The following is an 18422-nucleotide window of genomic DNA, read 5'->3' as shown; positions in this document are numbered from 1 at the left end:
TTGTTTGATTTGGAGTGGATTTCATTTAATTGACTGATTGTTCCTTTACTCCTTGATATTTTGGGAATTAAGTTAGGTTTCAGCTCATCAACGACACATATTTGTACTGATATTCCCAAAGTGTATCCTTTCTCTGGTTCATTTTGCCCATCACGTTACAATTGTATTGCCTATACCACATTTTTGTATGTTATTCCAAGCTCAATGTTCATCAACAACAGATTTAAAAGCTGACATAATATGACAGTTATAAGGCTCCAGCTTTTCAATAAAACGCCATTTGAAATCTTTTGCTTCATCAACTGAATTCAACAGTCGATACCTACAGAAAGAAAAACCACTGAACACAAAACTCAAAATAATTAATCAATAAGCCTGGAAGTCAATATCAAAATATCAAACTAACTATTAAAATCTAGGCAATTGTGGGTGCATTTTGTGAGCTATTAGTCAGTAATTACAGTTAAGATGTCTAATATTAGCCCTCTGCCTCTATCGGAGCCAAGTTCTGTCGATACTGATGGTTTATAAAGTATAGTGGCAGAGATGAATTGACCAAACTGATTGATCAGTCTATGTGGAATGGAAAGAGCTGCAGCATAAGTAATAAATAGCAAAGACTGCTGAGCTTTTACCCTCTTACATCTTGTGTTGTGGGTCAAGGTGATGGGAGGCAGATTTGGGACTAGTGATATTCCAGCCACCACGTCTCTATGCTCATTTCCGAAAGCAGTTAGCCATGACAGCAGTAGTTTCACCTGAAGTCCTCTTAACCATAGGACATGCACCACTTGCACTGCTGTAGCAACGTGAGGCCACCCTTCACTCCGCTCAGCTCCAGGCCCCCCAAGAGTCGTGACATGGGGAACGTACCGAGAGGCCAGGCATAGGATAGGAACTCAGGCTGCACAGATAGCGTGTCAGTCTTGTGTTCCAGCTCACCAAGCTTGACAAAATCCCCAGAACCTTGGTAAACTACTGAAAAATGTCACCGACATCTAGCCTATAGCACACTCGCTAAGAACTGCGCATTAGCATGAAGATTATATGTTATTTACATTTTTTTTACATGTAAATGTTGACATTTGTCCAAAGGTATTAGTGTTTTTCCCCCCACCCTGCCATGTCTTTTTATGATTACTGAAACCATGAGATGAGTGATTTCTTTTCATCACTACACCATATAAGTCTTTTGTTGACCCCTGATTTATCTGCATCTGTAAATCTACACAGTTATTGACTGCTGTGCGATATGCAAGGTACAGTAATCAATACAAGCATGCATCATCCAACAGGCTAGTGATCCATCACCTAAATAAATCAATAGAACAGCCATTTTTCACATATTGTTCCTTCTGGCATTTTGTCCAGGTGATTGACTCCCACCACCAAATCCAAACCATTCTGCAATAGCCGCCCAGTTCTAATAATGTTTATTCACTTTAACGGTGCTATAAAAATGTCTAAAATAAAAATCAAACAGCGGTGCCTGCACAAATGCTTTCCAATTAATAAATAAACCAATAGCTATAAACTGCAACAAAAATATACCAACAGAGTGAGAAAAAAATAAGCTCAATCCAATCAGCCATGGCTGTCACACTTACTATGGTTTAATAATTTACAACAGGCACATCTGCCAACTTTCTTCAAATTGACAGCATGCATTTCATTTCCTTTGCATATCCTTGGAAAACAAAAAAGGACCAAAAGACCAGATGAGCTGAAAAGACAATTATTAAAGATGACTGACACTTTATCACTGCATGAAGACATATACAGTTCTGCTAAAGAAATCAAAATGTTAGGGAGCACTCCTGACAGATATACTGAGGTTTGTCACTAACTGCTGTCAAGTAGAAAGACAGTTAGCAAGGCCGTATATGTCTTCTGTTAGAAATCTTGTTAAACATGTGCCCACTTTTGAACACACAACACTGCTGTAGAGTGGCCATGAAACTGCTCAAGGGAAGGTCTTTCATCTACATACCACACTTGGCCCAAAAAACTACCCACTCTATTCATCAATGTGCACGGCGCACACACATGCTTTTACCATCTCATTCAGCTTTTTTTAAAAACACACTTTGTTCAGGATTCCATTTCATTTTACAGCACCATGTTTGAGCTGTGGGCATTTCTGTGTTCATTCATCTAAGTATGCATGAGCAAATTTGGAATGAACTTCTCTTCATTGTTAGTCATAAGATAAATCACTTTTATAAAATGCTGACCTAAAAATAACTACGCTAATCTTTACACAATGCCATAATATGTGGCTGGTAAATTGCTAATTAATGAGACTGTGTTTGCAGTGAGCACAGTAGGGTGGAATGCGCTCAAGTGAAAGCACGACTGTTCTCTTGAGATAAAAAAAAAAAGAAGTCATTTTTGTGTCAAGGCAGTTGGAAACAATTGAACAATTGCTGAAAACCATATCACGTCCATTGTTAGTATGTATTCAGTGGCTAGTTGTTAGGTAGCTCTGTTGAACAAATCTCGGTATAAAGAAAATAAATCCATTTCCTCCTACTCAACATATTATCACAATGTCTTCCCTTGTGTCACGGCCTTCGCCTCCTTGCGCTGATGAAGTGTCTGATTTGTGGTTATCCAAAAATCTACCAAGCTGCTTAAATCCTTCTGAGACATTCAATCGCTGTGAGTGAATGCAGAGCACTGATAGGGCGCTGCACTTCATTCAATATGTGGGGGAGGAAGAGGAGAGAAAAGCTGTAGATATACAGCAGCACACGTGTGTTGCACTGATCACGACAACAGCTGAATCAAATTCGCCAGTACCATCAACAACACTCTGTTCAGGGGAGTGCAGATGGAAGAAGACAAACGAAAGACAACAATATCCAGATTTTGCTACCTAGCCCAAGAGTGGTAAACACCAGCAAACAGCTTTACAATGAGCTGCACGAAAGAATCACACTTATTGACAATCTCACATCCTTTATTATACCAATGCCAAGAAAAGATGAGCTGCAGAACACAAACACAATTAAAATTATTGGTTTTGTCTTGTTCATTCTTGAAGCCCTGATCAGCAAGAGGCTTTTGCAATCGATGATGCCATGTTATAATGAAGCCCCAGGGGTCTGGCCTGGTAGTTCAGGAGTTCTAGCTCAGACAACTAAACTCTCTCAAAGTACAACCCAACATACTGTGCTACGAGGCACAGTGGTGAGGAGGGCAAGATGGCTAGTTTAATTGAAACTACCGTGACCTAAAGGTACTGTGGGGTACCATCATGAGCAGTGATCCTTCACCACAATGGCAGCATTAGCTCTAAAAATAGAAACTGGCTCTGAATCAATTCTACACAGTTTGCCTAGACAAAAAAGACCAAAAAAAAGCCCTTGGTCTTTCATTAATGTGCTCTCAGGGGTTGTCTGGGTACCTCCATGGAGCTGGGATTGGCACATGAACTAGCATCCAGAATTGCTGCAGGGTGCTGGACCCGATCTGTCAGGCTAGTTTAGAGAGCACTGGCTTTTTGCAAAACCACTGCAGAGACAACTGGAGAGATCCTGATTATTGTGAAACCTGCACTTAAATAATGTATTATAACTTAACTGTATTCATAAATATCAAATCAGACATTGTTCATTTGCTTAATTCTATACAAATCCATCTTTTTTCTCTTTTTAAATTGAAATTGCTTAATTTAATATAAGGGGGAGATGGAATGCCATTTGTCCCCTTGCACCCCAGTGGTGATTATTAGTGCACCTCAGACAATAAGCAGAACCCCATCTTTTGTTATCTACTTGCCAGTTGTCCTGTGAAAGGTCTAAGTTTCACTTACCAAGGGTTTAATTGAACGGCATTAGTTAGGATTTCTCTAACAGACTGAAAAGGAGCCTTCCTGAGATGAGGGGGTGGGAATTCAAAGAAGAGTGTGCCAGGGCTTACAAGAGTTAATGGAAAGCGATGTGAGGTCAGACAGATTGACAGCAGTGATCGACAGATGTGGTAATGCTTTTCTAGCAGCTTAATGCAGCCTGGGGCTGCGTCTAAACATTTCTAATGATTGACAGTTTAATGTTTGTAATGAGCATATAATTAACCAAAGCCATAAATAAATCATAAAATTACTGTTTAGAGGTTTTCATTGCTTCAGTATAAGGTTCAGTTGTATTATTTGAGGAACAACTGTATAAACCACGTGATGGGACAAATATGTCTGGTGGCACAGATTTGACAAAAGTTCCTTTACATTTGATCACATAATTTGTAGGAAAAGTTATTTCTGACGCCCCACACAGTCTACATTTTGATAATACATTACAACATATTTAACTTCAATCAAAATATTACAGCTGCTGCAATGTGAATGTTGAACTTGGGCCACAATGTGACTTCGTTCATATTTTGAGTTGTTCAGGAATACTCACAATATAGAAAGACTTTGCACACTCCCAGATGAAGTATGCTGGTTTGTCACCACAAAAGAAAATGACAAGGAAATATGTGAGAAGATTATAATTGTAAATACAGAACAGAAAGCATCCCAAGGAGCCCATGATGAGAGCAAAACTTGCTGTTTGTGCTGCTGTTTGTGTTTGCATGGATTTTAAGATGTTATTTCTGTCATCCTGTTTTGTAATATACATATGCATAATCATTTATCTACATCACCAACATCTCCATCATTAGGTTGAACTGTAACAAAGAGTTATTATGGGGTTTTTAACAGCTGTATTACAAATAGAAACAAAAAAGAAAATCTGTTAAGGGTAAAACTATTTCAGTGATTCTGGGAATCCCTGTGACAACACAGAAACAGAGTGAGATATACATGGGTCACATGTGTGCACAATTTTTAATTCTCCAGTACACATGACAGATTCCCTGCAGACGGCCGGGCTCAGGAGGAGATGTCGTTTCAGCTGTCCCTACTGACACATCTAACTCCGCTGGAAAGCTGAGACAATCAAATGGAGAGGACAGGGAACCCCTGTTCTTATGTAATACAAAGCTGAAATCATGTGTATTAGTTTCAACTGAGGAGGCTTGGTAAAATGGGAAAATGCTGACTATAAACTACTTTAGAATTTGTAGTACTTAGTTCTACAGCACGTACACACACACCTGTCTGACAGAAGTCGGTTTCTCTAAATATGCGATGTAAAACACACACAGTACAAGTATAATAAGTTAACACTGTTACAAAACATTAGTGATTTCACAGTCGACTGGGGATTTCAGAGGCAAAGCAACTGTAAGAAGGTGTGCTTAAACAAAACAAGGCTGAGTCTCCGGAAGCATGCTTAGTAATCTGAAGAAAGGAGAGTATGAGCAGAGGGAGCACAATAATCTGTTCTGAACAACGGAAGATACTCCCGCCTGCCTGTGTGGATTTGTCATACCTAAGGGAATGTTCACATCGAGAATCGTTGCTAGGCAGAAATGGTTTCTACTACTGCACACATTTCAGTGGGAAGCTGCTTGCACTCAGTAGTAAGGTGTCAAGGCAGTTCTAGCAGAGAACTGATAGCAGTAAAAATATGTTGTGTTAATATAACCCATTCTGAAAGACAATAATACAAGAACATGTTAAAGTTGACACAGTTTTTTGGTTTAAATATGGGTTTAGTGGGGCAAACAAAACTGGCTCTTGGGTCATAAATTATTTACTATTTACTGAGACAGTCAGCTGGCCTGTCTAGCCTGGACTGTATCTCTTTCAGTTTGTCCAGTTCATTGGTTGGTAATTTTATTCTATCAGCATCTGAAATCAAATACTATACACATCACAACGATGCAGGACGCATTTCTCTCCTTACTTGAAGAAAAAAATAAACATTTAATGCCACATGAGAGGTAATGGACTGTTATCATGATGGTTAATCTATTTCAAGGATTATCATCCTGGTGTTGTAGGCTGAGAAAACACTAAATTTGGCATGTTTATCATCGTGATACACTCAACTACAAAATTAACGGGTGTATAAAAATAACACTGCAAAATGCTGCAGAGTAGCCAGACATTTTTCATGAAAATGTACTGATTTTTGTCAAATTGAGTCTTACGGCTATGATGACTCACTTTGCAGTAAGTAGTATTCTAACACAATCTTTTTAGATGATGGTATCACACAGGTGCTGACACAAGCTTAGAAATAAATGGTTTCGACTCTGAAGAAACAAAGAATATAATGGGATCAAGGTGCTGTTGGTTAATATCTGAGCTTGTAACATTTTTGAAATGTCAAACCAGGTCAGTCAGTGTATATACACACTATAACCTAACACGTGACAAATTATAGGGCAGAAAATAGTAGGTAGAATATGACGCATTATATGACAATGTTACAGAAATGGAACTAATATGACATAAATAGGATGAATAAGGAATGGAGAAGAGGTTTATACTAAACTGTTCACAAAAGATAAAACCCATGAAAAGAATCAAACAGTCTAAAACACACAGCATGCCATCAGTCATGTGGACCTGGCTTTTTGCTGCATTTCTGAAAGTTTGTCAAGCGTGAAACAGAAAATTTCCCTCTGCATTAAATTTGCAAGAATGACCACAGCACCCTAGAAATGCACTAAAAGCTTCAGCAAGCATTCCATTGTCAACAGAATAGCCTACTTTTATGAATGGCTAAATCCTCCCTAACTATTCTGCACAAACAAATACAAATGTAACATTTTACTGCAGGTAAAGACTTACATCCATCGTATTTTCAGTTGCCTTCAGGATCAGTTAAATTGTTGTAAAAACACCGCAGCGCAATTTCCGACAAATTTAACAGAGTGCAGTACATTTTGATGTGAAATGAGACGTTCACGAGAAGGAAAGCTCTAGACATGGCCTTAAGAGAACTTTTAAGCAAACAAACTTTCACATTATATTCACAGACTAAACCAGACAGTTCAGGAAATATGTGCTGAATGTTGTTGAGAAACAACTTTTATGGGATCTAAAGTGACAACAGCACAATTCTAAAGAATGTCTAAGAGGCTGAAGACAGTGGAGATGGCCTCCTACTCCCTGTCACTACCATGCAGTCAGAGTGCAATCCCCCTCTAGCCTGCAGGCAAACACACAAACACACACACATTTCATACGTAAAGAAAAACAAATGGTGACTGTACAGGAGCATAAACTAAAATGTGCACAAGTGATAGAAACACAAAGGTGTAATGTACAATCTGATACTTTTGTCTTAAATTAAACCATGTGAGGCAGCAAATACAAAAAAATCACTATGAAAACAAGTCTGGAAAAAGCAGTAACAGAGCTTATGTAACACAAAAGGAATCATCCCTTGAAAAGCAGGGAGAAAAAAATTAATCAATGAAAGAAAGAGCAGCATGATCGAGCAACGTAGAGAGTGAATGAAGAGCAGGAGTGATGTTCTGGTAGTCCACCAGTGGTTACATTTAACAGCACAAATAAATACGCCCACGTTTCTGCACAACCCTACAGGGAGGTTCTGAGTGAATGCCACATGCACAAACTCCTTATCCTGTCCATTATGGGCTCTGCTCTGAGATGGAGAGGCCACGAAGAGGTCACTGTGTCGGTGTGACTAAAATCCACAGTTTCCCCCACACACCCCATGTGACACTTAACCGGCTCAAGGTACACACTCACAGCCTAAATGGTGATGCCCAGAAATATTTCAACACAGCAAAACAAGAAGATAGAACGAAAATGCAGGCAAAGGACATTATTTCTGCAGGTAAAAAAACATATACATATAAACACATATATATATATATATATATATATATATATATATATATATATATATATATATATATATATATATATATATATATATATATATATATATATATTATACCTTTAAGATGCAGACCAGTTACAACAAAACTATAATGGAGTGTTCCCTTGCTTTCCGAAAGGCTTTTAGGTGGCATTATGGATTTTTAATTGTGACTTGTCTGAAACTGCATTTTGTCTAATTTTGGACTGCTATCATTGCAATATTCAGGAGAAAACTTCATGGTTGGATGACTGCTGTCTCCAGCAGCTCTCTGAGTTACTGTAGCAAGTCGAGTCCTCCCAGGATTACTTTCTCTTACATTTAACCGTTTTCATCCTCTCTTACAGAGCTTATCTTTGACAGCTTTATTTTTTTGGGCTGTCTGCACTAGATGCCCAGAGATCGGAACACCTTCTAAGCCACTATGACTATTTCTGCACCAGCAACAAATGATGTTGTACAGACCACTAAAGGGTAAAATAGATTAATCTAAGTCTTCTAATCATACACTCCTAACAAATAGATTTATGGAGAAATATGCAGAAATCTGGCAACAATAATGCAACAGGTGACCCAAGAAGAAACACTGCCTTAAAATACCATATGATGCAGATCGTCAGCGCAAGTAAAGGCAGGAAAGTTCAGGCAGCCCTTTTTTAAAAACGTATTTAATAACACAACATTCAGATGAAAAGCATGGCGTGTGCCAAATTAAGATCACCCATTAAAAAACTGCCATGGTGTAATAAAACTGATTTCCAAAGTTTGGTTGACAAAGATTGTAGAAAAACTTTTCAGTAATAATAACCAACTCTAAACACTTGTTCATGTTCAAATGGTATAATGCGAGACAATTTTCAAACCTAATTTAAGCCTTTAAAATCTCTCCTCTCCCCATACATAGCGATCGTGGCAGCCTGCCATAAATGACAGACTACTAAAATGAAGTACAACAACCAAAACAAACCCCAGTTGTGTAATCCTTGGCATTCCTACCACTTTCTACATTCTATTTTTTTTTTTTTGACAAGCTGTCAGATTAAACCAGGCAGAGAGCAACAAGAGAGGTCACCTCTGGAAACTAAATCTATATAACTCCAAACACCTAAACATCACTTCCCACTCTTGTGACGAATATAAAACATGACCTCTTCTGTACCTCTCATCGACTGGAAGACTGGAAAGCAGTAGGCTTGAGGTGAAATAGTAGATAAACAGGTCGGACTGTGGGCAGATCAGCTGTATCCAGATGCAGCTGTGGATGTGACTCTATTGCTAAATTTAGCCCCAGAGTTGGGGATAGCCTGAAGAAAATCGTCACAGTTCCCCTGGCTGACATACATGCTGCAGTGATGCGGATAGTAGCACAAAAAAAAAAAGACCAAGGCCATTTCATGTGCTGTGTTTATTACATGTTTAGCAGAGAGGTTTAGCACAACAAAGTCAACACACAAATATCAATATTGACATTAAGAAAACATCAAAATAATGCTTTAATACAGAAGCAAAAAAGTTACAAAAGGAGATTCTTTGGGTGCTACAATGCAACTGAGAGCTGTTCCTTCAGGTTTTAATCACCTTTTGCCTTAACTTTAACACTAAAGCTGTATAACAGAATCCAAAACACACTGTAATCTCTGACAGGGTGATCACCACTGTAGAGTGCCATGGAGGGATGCATTAAATTTACACAGTCACTTCACAACAATAAGATACTGAGTGCAGTTGGAGGCCTTTTGTGTATTACTGAGTCAGACTAAATGATAGCATAACATCTACACCATCTAGTGGTGATGTGGCTGTTTTTCTTAGAGCCCTTGTCAACAGAGGTTCCAGTGATAAAATGATGGCTGAGTGAACGAAATCTTCAAACTCTGACTTTTCTTTGTTGGCCTATACTTTTGGATTTTGTACTCTGAGCAACTATTCTCTGTTTTCGTTTGGTTTGTTTCTTCTAGTCAGTGCTGCTAATGAAAATGATAGCATTAATAATAATTCTGGGGTCTTACAGAGCTCTTCTGGTACATTATTTATTACTATTGATAGTTAAGTTTGGTTTCCTTTCAGTAAATTCCGCACATGTTTCAAACAGGTAAATTTTGAGCATTTTTGAGAATTTAAGCCATCTACAGTTTTCTAAAGGATTTTGACATGTTACATGATACAAATGACATATGTTTTTGATGTTTCTGCCCTCTAGAGGACAAAATTAAACAATGCACTTTTACTCAAAAGTTCCAACTGATTCTTTCTTCAAAGGGTGACATGCAGACATCAAAACCTTTCACAATGATCAGGAAATGTGTATGGTATGTTATGGTAAAATGTCCATGCATGAGCCCTTAAGTGGAGGTCATTAGGATGTCCATTAGAGTTAAGTCACTTCATAAATCTACATTCCTTCAGTCACATACTACTAATGGAAGACACAAGGCTTCCGGTATTTCCTCACCTCTCCTTAGACTTACTCTCTGGCTCTTTAATTTGAAGGACATAAACACTAGGGAAAGTTTTCCGTTGTCCAAATAGGCCCGAAGGGGTAGTATTTTGTTTCAAGGCCTACACATCGCAAATGGCCTACGCTTTTTCTTGAACTGAAGGATGTCAATATACAACCTTAAAACCGCACAAAAATATCTGCTTATTTACATAGCTCACTAATATTTATTTACACTGCCTGGTAGTTGAGTATTTCACTGTATATCTAAACATTTCGGGGGGGAAATGACTCTGAACAAAAACACTTGTACTCTCAACAAAAGGGATTATTTACATCAGTGTGGATATTTGCCAAGGGAAAACCACACAAAAAACACAACGTATATGTAACGTAAGATCAAGTGTAACAGAAAAAAAAAAAAAAGGGGGGGGGGGGGTAATATCAAAATAGCTTCTGTGTTTGTTGAAAAAGGTGTCTGTGTTGCAAAGCCCGTTTAAATGTGATCGGTAACCATGCCGGCCTGCATGCCTAACCGCAGACCTGAAATAATGATGAGTTTGAGTCAGAGGTTGCATGTACTTGCTGACCCAATTGCAGCACTAATTACAGAATTGCAGGTGATCACACTACTAGACACAGTGAATGCTGGTAGGATTTCCTCTATTTGAACAGCTAATACTTTTGTGGTAAACCGATAACAAAGGCTAAACACAGTACAGAAATAATATAAATTACACTAGACCTGCCTGATTACAGTTACCTCACTTTAACATGGATACCCATTGTAGGAGACGGTAAATAAAGAACTACACAAGCTCTTTGCAATATTAAAGTCCCTTTCTACATGCACACTCAAAGCTGCAACTAAGCTCGTCATGGGCCAGTGACTGAGTTTTACATCACAGGGAGGTAACTATGGACAAGGTAAGATGCCAGTGGTGGTGACATTCAACACTGCCAGTAGACAACAGTAAAACTTGGTCATCCCAGATATGGTAACCGCAGCCAGACATACCTACGTTCCAGTCAATGGTGCGTCTCAAAAACAACAGCAGTCATGCCTGTGTTTGGTGAAAGCTATCCATGTTCATGATAATAACAACATCGGCAAAACAGACCTTAATAGCCAACACAACAGCCGTTAAACCTTGCTGCACAGGTTCAATCTTTTGACGAGCAACAGCCCATTAAATAATATAACTGCCTTCCAGTCACGGTGTTTAAAATTGTATGTCTGTTGCTGGTCTTTACGGTGCTTCTAAAATCCACTATGACAGCTTGTTTGTATGCAGCTACTGTTTCTCTCTGCCTAGGTTATGTGGTCCCTCCACTATGTAAGATCATCTGCATATCAACAGGATTATGCTAAAACTACCTGACCGATTTTCATGAAACTTAGTAGAAGGGTAGGTGGATCTGAACAAGAGACAATTCTTTAACACTGATGAGGGACTGACTTGAACTAACTTAAAACAGTAACAGTTATATGAAAAAATATATGACCAGCTGACATATTAGAGGACCTCTCTTACCACGGTCAGTATCATTAACCAGTAAGCCCAAAGGACAAAAAGGAGGAAAACATTGGTCATAATTTGTTGTGTTTTTGGGGTTTAATATTGACAAATGAGAAGAAAAGCGAACTGCTGGTAGAGATCTGCGCTTGTTGAATGTCCTTCACTTTCATATTCCATTCGGGCCAAGACAGCTTTTAGTATTCATCTTCAGTCACCTAAAACTGTGACCTAAAAATGCTCACCAGAGAACGACAATAACTGTCAACTGAACAACATCACAGCTTAAAGGTTATCATTTATGTACATTTTACTGACATCCCTCAACACTTTAAATTGTTCTGTACACCAACAGGAATGCATGGCCGGAGAAGAAGTGAGATTACCCCTGCGTTGAAGGGGAGAAGAAAAGGAAGTGTGAGTGAGTTTTTAAGGGGCCAGGTAACTCCTTACGGAGCAGTCTGTCCTTCCCATGTAGTTGGGCAAATATGCCACCGACCTAGATGATGAAAATAAAACCTGAGCCCCAGTACTTTTGCATGAGTGCAGTCTGACCAGAGGACAGAGGAATACAATACTGATATTAACAAAGAAGGAACAGAGAGACGCTCCAACTGCTCATTTGTTTCCAGTGACATTTTATGTTACGAAATAATTAGAAAGATATAACGTGGCTATTTTGAGGACAACCAAATATAAAACACATTGCAACAGTAGCTCAGTCAATCCATAGAAAAACTTTTTGGCAAGTTCCCAACACTTCAGAGGACTTGAAAGCATCTGAGCTCCACTGACAACAAAGTTTCTCTCACCTGCTGATTGTCAGCACCCACCAACATCTCTGAAGTACCTGAATCCCTGTCAAGCTCTGCCTCGCTCTTACCTGTACTTCATGCCTGTCTGAAAAGAGACACACTCTTCCAGAGCCAGGCCATTCATCTTCAGGAAGTCCTCCATGTTCTTAATCTGGGCAGCTATTCTTTGTTCCCGGAGTTTCTGCAGCTCTGCCTGGTCAGTCGGCCTTGCCGGTGGCTGATTTAGCCCCTGGTCCGAGTGGTAGCGGTTTATCCCGCTCCGGATGCTCTCGCTGTATGACATGGACAGCATCTTGCCACTTCCACTGCTGCTGCTCTTCCGAACACCGGTGCCTGGCGCTGCCGGTTTGGGGATCTGCAGGTTTTCAGGAGGACAATAACTGGACCTGCGCCTCCCCGGGATCCCCCGGGGACCACCGGCGTACCCACCCGCAAACATGCCCCCCCCCTACTTCTCCTCCTCCTTGTGATGCTGAGGCAAACCGTGCAGTTAAGAGCCAGAATAAAGTAGGGACACGGACGGAGCGAGGAGCCGGCAGGGTACAGCCACCTCCTTAAATAGCACCTGCTCCCATAAAAAAGAGCTCTCCTGCTTGGGGCAGCACACGGCCATGCATCCTGTAATCAGAGTCGCACAACATAGCCCAGCACCACCCTCCCCTGACAGGTACACAATGGCAGGGTTACACGGATAGGGAGCATTCAGGTGACTTGCTGGTGATTAAGGAGCAGAACCAAAGAGGGAACATGCTATCTATGGAGAGCAGACATTCAAACATGCACCAAGCAACAGGAGGCAACTCATTTTTACTCTAACTTTTGATTATCACTGGATGGAGAGTCTCAAGAAAAAGTCTGACAGCAGTCCATACAATTATTTGTGTCCAGGCCACAGAAACAGTCACAACATTTGCATTTGGGGAAAAAATAGCTGGGAGGTTATTAAACAGGTTATTAAACTTTCATTGAATTGTTATTTTTTTTTAATTCCACCTTTATTTATTCAATATTGTTTTCTTTTTGTTTCTTGAGCTGGTGAAAACAAATTTCCCCTTGGAGTTAAATAAAGTTGTTCCATATTTGTATTTGTTGTTAATAAGCAAACACTTCATAGTACAACAAATGTGCATTTGATCTCTAAGGTCATGTTGTTTCTTTGGTGTCCAGGATCCAGGGAGCCAACAGCAACCACACTGGCTGCTTAAAAATACAGTTTTCTAGCTGTGTTGTCTTCCTTGTTGCGGCACAATTGTGTTTCTTTAAATTACAGTAACACATACTTCACCACTGTGAATCTGCATGTGAGAAGTATTATTCTGTATGGATTCAACAGAGGGCAGCACTGTGCAAGAATGCAACTTGATGCTGAAGGTGCTAGTCTCCAGTAGTGAGCGCTGACCACACCAGCTACTTTCCTTGTAATGGAAAACTGCATTTACAATGCAGCTGATTCTAAAATAGGATTCCCATCTAAAAAATAGGAATATTATACATTTAAATTTACCAACTCTATGAAAATTGCTCTTCTGATAAAAGAAAATACAATAATAGCATATATATAATAACCCAATAAAACTCTAAACACATCTTAAAATTACATTTTGTACCAATATTTAAATGTCACCAAAACATGCTTCATTTTTATGTCTATAATCTTGAGATGTAGGATCATGTTTACAATCTAAAATTTAAAATATTATTTTAAAGATTACAGATCAAGGTAAAATTTGCATTTAAATAAAAACATCGCTAATTTCTAATATCAAGATGACACTCTGCACTGCATCTTACTATTCCCAATAACAGTTACTTTATTTTACTTGTAATATGCAGTCTCTTCTTCCCAGCCACTGGACCAAACACCCCACAGAATTATCACAACACTGACATTAAACTCCTCCAAAAAGTATTATTTTTAGTGGTAACAATCTAAGTATATATATATATATATATACACATACATACATACATACATACCTCCTATCTTGTAATTTTTTTATGTTAAACATTTAACATCCTATAAATACCACAATGTTATTATTAATATTTTGACAAAGAATTAACTGCCAAGCTGTCCTTATTCCACCATTATACAGTCACTGACATGACTCCAGTCTTTCATAACTTCTACATTAATTCTGGGATATCATCAGAGTTCTCTCAAACAGCTGGTTCTACGCAGAACAGATAAATATAGGAGGAGACTTGAAGCTAGGCAGCATGCACCTACACACCCACGCTCTCGCCTCATCAGTTTGCCAACCCGTCATACACAAAAACATACAAAAACCGCCACACAAATCTTTCCTCAAACTCACCCGATTTCTTGGGGGTCGGCTCATGAGCGAGGTTGTGGGGTTCCAGTCTGCTCTTATAAACACACACTGCAGACAGTGATGAAGCGGGTCCACCCAAACTGGGAGTGTCTTACGAGGAAATGTCTAAACCAATTAGTGAATAACAGAGTGCATCCCTTCCCTCCCCTCACCACTTGGACCATACTCTATCAACACAACCAACACCTCCTCCCCTCCCTGTGAGATCTCAAGAAAGAAATCCATTTATGTCGTTTAGTGGCCCGTCTTGTTTCTGCTAACGGCAGCAAATAATATCAGCACTGAATTATTCACTAAAGCTTTTGCACTAAAAGCCTGTGATTGTTGTTCCACAGGAAAGAATTCTAAGAGCTGGACACTAATGAGGGTTTGAGTGCATATGTAACGCACACAAACACACACACAATCACACATACACAATGTACATTTAGACACACAAAAAAGGACAAACCACAAAACATATTTAAGTACGATCTAACCAAGCCACTGTGAAAACCACATCAGTTAAGCGTGCTGCAGAGCCTCAGTAACCTTGTGCACAGTTCAAGGTCACAATCAAGAATGATAAATATGACCATGAGCGCAGAAACATCATACAATAAGTCAGTCCAGTCATTCTTGAGTTGGTCTTGTTAACTACACATCCCATTTTCTCATCTCTTCTAATGGATAAATCACTGAGGATCAAAACTGGATGCATTTATATAAATATGTAAATTATACATTAAATCATTACAACGTACATATAATCTACAAATGCTCACCATCTGCCTCTGACTGCATATTGTATTTTTGGAGCTGGGTACTCCCAAATTGCAACCCTGCACCAAAAATCCTCCAAGCACAGTAAACTCTATCTTAGAGCTGCACAATTCATCAATTTACAATGTCAGTCTAAGCACTCTGAAGTACAAAATGATCCACTGTATGTGTGATAATATTGTGGATTTAGTGATACCATGCAAGCAGTGTGTAAAGAGTGCAAAAATAAAACCATTACATTTTTTTGTTGGAAGTTTTGTCTTATTTTGATGCTGGTTTAAGTTTTTAAGATTGACATGGGAAAAAAAATTACACATTTCAAGATGATCAGTACTCTGTATTTTCCTGGAGAACATAGGAAGCACACTAAACTTGCTGTCATGACTCATGATCGTTTTCACCAAACAGCGCAGTCCGACTCTATCTGGTCAGTCTTTTTTGATTCATTACAGGGTTTAGAGCAGACATAGGACCAGGAGCAGCAATGCTACAAATGTCTGACACTCATTTTTACCCATTTTACAGAAAATATCCAGTTGAATGAAGGTGTTTGAACATTTTTCTCAATATAATTTTACTTTTTTTTTGTATAATATATGTAATTTTGCAAAGACCTCACCATTATGACAACATTTTAGGAATGACTGTTTACACATTTACAACTCTTGAACCCCTCTTTTTAATGTTACCCTTTCTTGAGGGTGGCTGCTCCCTATTAACTGGTTCTTTCAGGGTATATGCTTTTCTCATAATCCTTCAATGTGACAGTGTAGTGTCTGTTTAATATAATGATACCACCCAAGGTACCATTCATTAAGTTATTTTAGACCACCGAGATTTTATCCTAATTAAACTGTAAATAAAAACTCAGGCCTCTTATTTCATACATCTTTTATTCCCTTTTCAATGAAAGGTTTTGGAATGTTGACCTGCTCATTTTTACAGCATCTGTTTACTTTGTTTTTTCTTTCTTCTCCATAGGGGAGTAAAATTCCACCAATAAAAGCATAGTGGTCAAGAGCCTGTGACCTTCATCATCAGAAAAGCACTCAGTCCCCTGAAAACCGTAAAATGGGTTAACGATAGACAGAGCCGGAAATACTTTGCTAAAAGCATTCTAGGCATAGATTCATCAAGGCTAAAGAGATCTCACACATCTCTGACACTGGACCATAAAACTCTACCCATATAAAGTCAAATGTGGTTTAATTTTTTAAAAGGTGTTGGATCAGTGAGAGCTCATTTACAAATGTGAATGACGTGTGAAAGTAATCATGGTTACTGACAAAATGTATGAGTTAAAATGTTGAAAAGATTGAAAACAGACTTCATTTCCCAGCATTAGCCTGTTCTGTTGTGGGAGTGGGGGGCTTCATCGATCCCCCTCATGTAGGCCAGGGAAGCAGGTACTGGGACTGTTTGCACTTTAAAAGGACAGAAATGTGCAAGGCGCCAAGATAAAAATCCAATAGTGAGCTCATTACAAGCACATCCACACAGTCAGGGTTTTTTTTTTTTAATGCTGGATCGGCAGAACAGGTCCTGATATGAGATGATAAAACATGATCCGTCTTGGAGCGGCTGAAAGACAGGCCGTCTAAAAGCTCACTACTGGAAGAGTGAGAGTACCAGCTCGCATAACACTAAGAATATCATCTCACCCAAACAATGATCAAAATGGTCTGTCTGCCTTCCTTAACAAGACAGAATGTGCTGAACTATCCAGAGGTTGAGAAGGTGTACTCAACAGAATATAATGACATGATTAATGAAGGAAATTACTTTCTGCTTCATCGTGTTATCATAATCAATCTGGTGTCTGAGAATCAGCTGTAAAATGCTTGGAAAAGCTGTTTTAGTCACATGCTAAAGGTACGGTATGTCTCAAGTGTCGCTTGTGGAGAAAAAAGTAAAACACAAAAAAACATTTGCACTCGGTTATTGTTGATTCGAAGGTTTTGTGAGCAACCTTGCAACAAAATCCATCACCACCCCTATCAGGTTTAAGCGGGATAGTGCATTGCCAGCTAAAGAGTAGATGATAAGTGTCTGTACTGCAGTGGTTTACTAATGGACGCACGGTTTTAAATGACAGAACAGCAAGACACTAGAGCAAGGTTATTATAATGAAATAAAACCTGTTTCATAGGATGACAAACACAAATGCTTTAGAGGTATACTGTGCAAATTCTGCAGCATACATGTGTACAAAAAGATATATAAAGAAAAGTGCTAAACTGCTGTGGCAGATAGACAGACAGGTACCTGTAGAACTGCAGCTGTCGTTTGGGGCTCCCATAACGAGCACTGAAGACGGTGTGCCAAAGGAAAAGACAGGAAAGCTTCAGTTAATATAAGCAGGAAAGGGAGGAAGTTAGTAGTAGTGAATAGGAGACACAGACATGAGGGTGACAAGGAATGGTGACTGACTGCCAAAGACAAGTAAATGTAGAAGGGGTGGAAATTTACAAGAACAGATCAACAACAACAAACACAGACATGATGTGGAATTCTCTAATTAAAGTGTAAAGTTTCATCTCTGTGTTCTGCATCTAATAGCCTCATCACACATTGATGGAGTGATCTTTCATGAAGAGACAGGGCTGCAATTAATCGTTATGTTCATTGTAGATTACTTTATTGATTATTTTCTCAATCAAGCCATTTATTGTTTGATTTATAAAACATCAGAAATGGGAAAGTAACCAGAAAACATATCTATGGGGGTGGAATGACAGAACTTTTACTGTTTTCTGTAACAAAATTAAAAAATAGTCATCAAAATAGTTATTCATTAACCCTTT

At 38.9% G+C, this 18422-nt stretch overlaps 1 protein-coding gene across 3 annotated transcripts in view; it reads right to left on the bottom strand.

Annotated features, from left to right (window-relative positions):
• kcnab2a (potassium voltage-gated channel subfamily A regulatory beta subunit 2a) overlaps positions 1 to 18422 on the bottom strand; it is an 88719-nt gene that overhangs the window by 32594 nt on the left and 37703 nt on the right. For 2 of the 3 annotated variants that reach the window (XM_030133923.1, XM_030133924.1), the window contains exon 3: positions 17884 to 17925. The exons of the other annotated variant lie outside the window; for it this stretch is intronic. In XM_030133923.1, coding sequence (XP_029989783.1) covers positions 17884 to 17925 — 42 coding nt within the window. The remainder of the gene's footprint in view (positions 1 to 17883; positions 17926 to 18422) is intronic. 3 annotated transcript variants of the gene reach the window in all.

The sequence above is a fragment of the Sphaeramia orbicularis genome, chromosome 5 (assembly GCF_902148855.1).
Source record: "Sphaeramia orbicularis chromosome 5, fSphaOr1.1, whole genome shotgun sequence".
Lineage (NCBI taxonomy): Eukaryota > Metazoa > Chordata > Actinopteri > Kurtiformes > Apogonidae > Sphaeramia > Sphaeramia orbicularis.
Note: the sequence above shows the minus strand (reverse complement) of the source record. Positions and strands in the feature narration are given on the sequence as shown.